Raw genomic sequence first — 5,778 nt, forward strand, 5'->3', positions numbered from 1 at the left:
CTGAGAAAAGCTACCGTTGGCCCTGTATACACATTGTTCTTCACACACTCTAAATTTTTGTCAGATGCGAGCAAAATACCTTCTATCAGAAACTGTATGGGTATCATAAAATAAGTCTGTGGATTCTTTCATATGTCAGCCAAAAGAACCGAAATATTGAAATCAATGATTTCTGAATGTTGTCCAGAACAAAAGAAAAAGAAACTTATTTCACTGTGTGAAACCCGACTCAGTAATTTTATTTAAATACATTTTGGAGCCTATCTTTCTTTCCCTTTGCAATATAGAAGAGGAATTAAGTGATTCAGCATCTAAGGCTCACACTCTAAGGAGTGCTATTAGTCAATTTGCATTTCTTATTAATCTTTTTGTTTTGAGCTGGATGCTATCAACCACGCATAACTTATCCGAGCAGTTTCAAAACAAAAATATAGATCTTCCACAGGCCTTAACTAACGTGACGAGTGTCTCACACCTTCTATCGAAGGAGAGGGTAAATGCTGATGACTCATTTAAAGCCTTGTATAATCAAGTAAAGTCATTCGCTACCAAACTTGACATTAAAGAAGAGATTCCAAGAATTTGCCGCCTTCAAACAGCACGTAGAAACGTCTCTTACACCACAGAAGAAGAATACTATCGAGTAGCTGTTTATGTGCCATACCTGGACGATTTTTGTAACTCACTAAAAGAACGGTTTGAATCTCACAAGGAAACAGTTGCATCCTTACAAAACATCCTTCCACAATTGTGCATCATAACAGATTTCGGTTCATTGGAGGCTGCTTTTAGTTTCTACGAAGAAGATCTGTCACATAAAGAGATGGTGCAAAGTAAGTTTATGTTATGGAAAGAAAAGTGCAGTCAGGAAAATCCTTCAAATCTTCCAAAAACGGCTGTAAGTTCTCTAGAAAAATGTGACAAGACTTTCTTCCCCAACATTTATACCCTTCTCAAATTATTCGCAGTTCATCCTGTTTCTGTCGCAACCGTGGAAAGAACTTTCTCTAGCTTAAGGAGACTGAAGACTTACTTAAGGAACAGCACATCTGAAAGTAGGCTTAACGGGCTTGCTTTACTCTCTATTCACAGAGACATTATAGTTAGTGACGAAGAAGTTCTTGATAAGTTTGCAAGACCAAGAAACTTGGACTTCGTTTTGTAACCATTGGTGTACTGTGTGCATGTATGTATGTATGAATCAGCCCAAATCAATGTTTCCTTTTTCCTTTCTAAAGTGTTTGAAATCGGCTGACCTCTTAAATTTACTTAACCTAACCGTACATTAATCTTACCCCCCCCCAAAAAAAGTATTGTATATTCGCCACTGTGTGCTAATAACGTATATTTCTGAAGATATTTCGAAGCTCGTGAAATAATACAGTATCCGTGATCCGATGTACAGTACATACGAAGAAAGAGACAAAAATGTCGGTCGGTCGATCGGTCACTTGCTTTCTTGGCTTACGCTGCGTGAACCATCAACGATAGACCCCAAGTGTAAGGGTACGAATTGTAGAGCATAGAAGCCTCTACAAAAAATAAATGGCCGCGATAGTACTTCCAACCGGTTGCCCTCTAGAAGCGATTTTATGTTATAGTCCGGGTAAAAAAAAACTCCTTAAAATTAAATAAATATTTCGCTATTATCTTCGAACTCCTCATCGAAATAAATTGTTTGACCTCCTCTAGTATTTAACAAGGATTACAATAACCTTGTCAGGGCATTATTTGTATGAATGGTTCAGAAGTTATGACCATTTTAGACTGGAGTGGTAGTACGTGAACGTACAACGTTTCCCCTACCTCGCCGCTTGGAGCGCTGTAGTCCCCTCAAATGTAAAATATCATCGGAACTTGATCAGGATTGATATGATCGCAATCAAAGGGAAGAAAGGATATATATTAGATCCCACAGTAAGATTCGAAACACACTCCGAGCAACCAGACGAAGTGGACCAAGAAAAGAAGTCCATCTACCACCTACAGTGCCGTATTATAAGAACAAATACGAACTGGACGACATAGAACGATAGAAGTGAGGGGTCTCATGATCGGTGCGAGAGGGACAATCCCTAAGAAGACGATAGAACTTATGAAGACCTTTAACATCAGTACCAAGGAGTTCATCGACTGGGGACTGAAAGCGCTCAGGGGTTCTCTTTCAATACTCAGACACCAGACTCGCCAGATTGAGACATAATTTACTTATTCTATTTTTGAACGAAATTGTTTGTGTGTTCTTTGTCTTTGGCAGCCTCCAAGTGGAGGAAGATTTTGAAAATGAAAATAAAAAATATACCGTACTGTGCCTACAGCGCATTGCATCATACCAAATACTGTATTTGATCATACTCTTTGCCACAATCGAGCGACGTTTCCATTTGACAACTGCCGGTCAAAATTCTCATTGCGAAGCAAGGTTTTCATTATAGAGAAAGTGTGACATGTAAAATCTAACATATACGATATTTTTCTGTCGAATGATGGCCAGTAAAGTACCCTTGAATTTAAAACAGGTACATGTCATACAACAACGATTAGTGTTCGATGAATCACTAGGTGTCTCATTCACCAGGTGACGATATGATTTTGAGGTTAGGTGTTGATTATTTCCATTTCTGTTGCAGAGTATCAGTTGTATTTTGTGAACTTAGTGATTTATTTAATTTTCTTATCATCGTTCCTAGTGCTTTATTCCATTCATAAGACTGACTTGTTTAATATTATATTTCCATTAATAATGTTCCTTCATTTTACTTGCACCTCCTTAACACTCCTTGAAATGAGATCAGCGACCGGTTCCAACATATGAAAGAAAGAAATTGTGTAGAATTATTTTCATTTCCAGTTCATGCTTCGGCAGCGTGTACTTAAACTCTACCGTGAAATTTTGAGATCCATATATAAAGTCCCTGATGAGAGCAGCAAGAAGGAATTGCTGCAATGGGCGCGTTGTGACTTTGAGAAGCATAGGCATCATACTGATGAAGTATGTATAAAGTTGATCATGTGTACACCACTTTGCATGCATATTCTACCTGTTACCTGGTTTGAAATGAAAATCGCATTGCTCTGCCTCATTTTTCACCCTTCAACTTTGTGAAATTAGGTTGTCTGAATCCTGTGCAACATATTCAGCATTATTGAGTATTCAAACTGAGCAGTGAAAGTATATCACCCAACTGTTTCCAATTTACTTACGTGAGTGTTCAATCAATCAATCAATCAATACTGATCTGCATTTAGGGCAGTCGTCCAGGTGCCAGATTGCCTATCTGCAGTTTTCCTAGCCTTTTCTTAAATGATTTCAAAGAAATTGGAAATTTATTGAACATCTCCCTTGGTAAGATATTCCAATCCCTAACTCCCCTTCCTATAAATGAACATTTGCCCCAGTTTGTCCTCTTGAATTCCAACTTTATCTTCATATTGTGATCTTTCCTACTTTTAAAGACGCCACTCAAACTTATTCTTCTACTAATGTCATTCGACGCCATCTCTACGCTGACAGCTTGGAACATACCACTTAGACGAGCAGCTCATCTTCTTTCTCTCAATTCTTCCCAGCCCAAACTTTGCAACATTTTTGTAAAACTACTCTTTTGTCGGAAATCGCCCAGAACAAATCGAGCTGCTTTTCTTTGGATTTTTTCCAGTTCTTGAATCAGGTAATCCTGGTGAGGGTCCTGTACACTGGAACCATATTCTAGTTGGGGTCTTACCAGAGATTTATATGCCCTCTCCTTTACATCCTTACTACAACCCATAAACACCCTCATAACCATGTGTAGAGACCTGTACCCTTTATTTACTCATCATCTATAAACATATCTAACCTCCTCTTATTTGTGCAACTTCAGAATGCCTCTCCCCAAAACTATCCTCCAGAGTCTATATTGTATAGTCCTTGTGATAGCATAGGTCTATTCATGATGATTCTGTTAATTTAATGTACATACACATTTCATACATTCAGGTACCAGTAGCCACCTTAAAATGTTACTCCTAATCTCCTCATCAAATCAGTTCATGAAGTAGTTCCTCTACATCCTGTGCATTAGTGAAAATTTGACCTTGTTCAAAATGTTAGATTTATTGCCTCTAGTTTAAACTTTCACTTCTTTTACCTCCAAGAAGTTCAGTAGTCATTCATCTATCTACAGTCAGGTTACTTATTATGTGTTCACTAATGTTCCTGGACGTTGCTTACAGTACACTATTAAGACGCTGATATTCAATGGAGAACGTTCTCTGAAAGAGTTGCAGCAGACACTAGAATTGAGTAAGGCTGGAAGAGGTACCAGAGTCATCCGCAAAAAGTAAAATTGATGCTGGAAGTTGTGTAAATAAACTTGTATTTATAACGGAAGTAAAAATTTTATACTGTTTATAAACAGACCCTTTAATGAAGTTTGTAAATAAATTGTATGCACATTTTTAAAAATATACCCTGTTGTTGTTGTTATGTGGGAAGACAAATGCTTTTCTCACATTGTTCAAACAAAATGGCTTTATGATCCCATTTTCCCTTCAAAAATTTCAAGGAAAACATGACTCTATTTAATGTTGAGTTTTTCACTGGTATTCAAAAGACTGATATTACTATTATTATTTGTGATCCTTTATTTAGTAGGCCTATTGTTTGTATTAATGTAAATGTAGAAGCCATTTTCTTTTTAGTTTCCACTCAGTTAAGATTTCCAATCTATTGAAACTCATCCAGAATAAATAAATACTAGAAAATACTGAAAAAGAAAATATTTAATAATAGAATAACATGTTTCATTCTTGAGGAATTCTGATTCTATCAAATTAGGCTACACCTTTTCCACAAAAAGTTTTATTCTTATATTTTATTGTTAAGAAGGGGTGAATTTTATGAAAAATGAAAATCTACAGCCTGTTTCCAGTCATTTGATCAGGTCAGGAATGGAATTAATGAAGCTCCCATCTAGCGGTGAGGATAGGAATTGTGCCGGCTGCCGAAGCCTGTCGCACTCCTCTGAGGCAATGATTAATGATTGACAGATGAAGTGAAATGATATTGGAGAATGTTGCTGGAATGAAAGATGATAGGGAAAACCGGAGTACCCGGGGAAATTTTATGAACAAGTATAAAAACATGTATGTTCACATTCTGTGTGAATGCCCTAACAAATATGAAGGAAAAAATTTAATTTTAACTTAATGCACTCCATTTACTGCACCTCGTCTTGTTTCAGCTCTACCAGGTGAGTTGGCCATGCGGTTAGGAGGGGTGCAGCTGTAAACTTGCATCTGGGAGATAGTAGGTTCAAACCCCACTGTCGGCTGTTCTGAAGATGATTTTTTGTGGTTTCCCATTTTCACACCAGCAAATGCTGGAGCTGTACCTTAATTAAGGCCACGGCTGCTTCCTTCCCACTCATAGCCCTTTCCTATACTATCGTCGCCATAAGACCTATCTGTGTTGGTGAGATGTAAAACAAATATTTTTAAAAAATCTCCCAGCTGCGCAGGGTGTCATTCCAGGAGTCTTGTCAGTAACATTCTGTGTAACACCAGGGATCACGGGATGCAGTCCACCCTAGATGATGATGACTCCGAAGAGGCCTGGCACAGGTCTTTCAAGTAAACACCCTATTGGTGACCTGCGCCTCTGTGAGAATGGGGCCTTACCTGAGATGAAATCTAATTATGAAGACAGCACAAACATCCAGCCCCAGAGCCACAGGAATTAACCAGTTAAATTTTAAATCCCTGGCCCCACTGGGAATCAAACCCGGGACCCTTTAA

General features: G+C 38.0%; 1 protein-coding gene across 1 annotated transcript; it reads left to right on the forward strand.

Annotated features, from left to right (window-relative positions):
* Positions 1–2,358: 2,358 nt before the first annotated feature.
* LOC136880264 (LYR motif-containing protein 2) lies at positions 2,359–4,468 on the forward strand. Its single transcript, XM_067153288.2, has 3 exons — positions 2,359–2,519; positions 2,852–2,992; positions 4,216–4,468. Exons 1-3 carry the CDS (start codon positions 2,484–2,486, stop codon positions 4,324–4,326), a joined length of 288 nt encoding a protein of 95 aa, XP_067009389.1. The 5' UTR covers positions 2,359–2,483; the 3' UTR covers positions 4,327–4,468.
* Positions 4,469–5,778: the final 1,310 nt, after the last annotated feature.

Source organism: Anabrus simplex, chromosome 1, assembly GCF_040414725.1.
Source record: "Anabrus simplex isolate iqAnaSimp1 chromosome 1, ASM4041472v1, whole genome shotgun sequence".
In the NCBI taxonomy this organism is placed as follows: domain Eukaryota; kingdom Metazoa; phylum Arthropoda; class Insecta; order Orthoptera; family Tettigoniidae; genus Anabrus; species Anabrus simplex.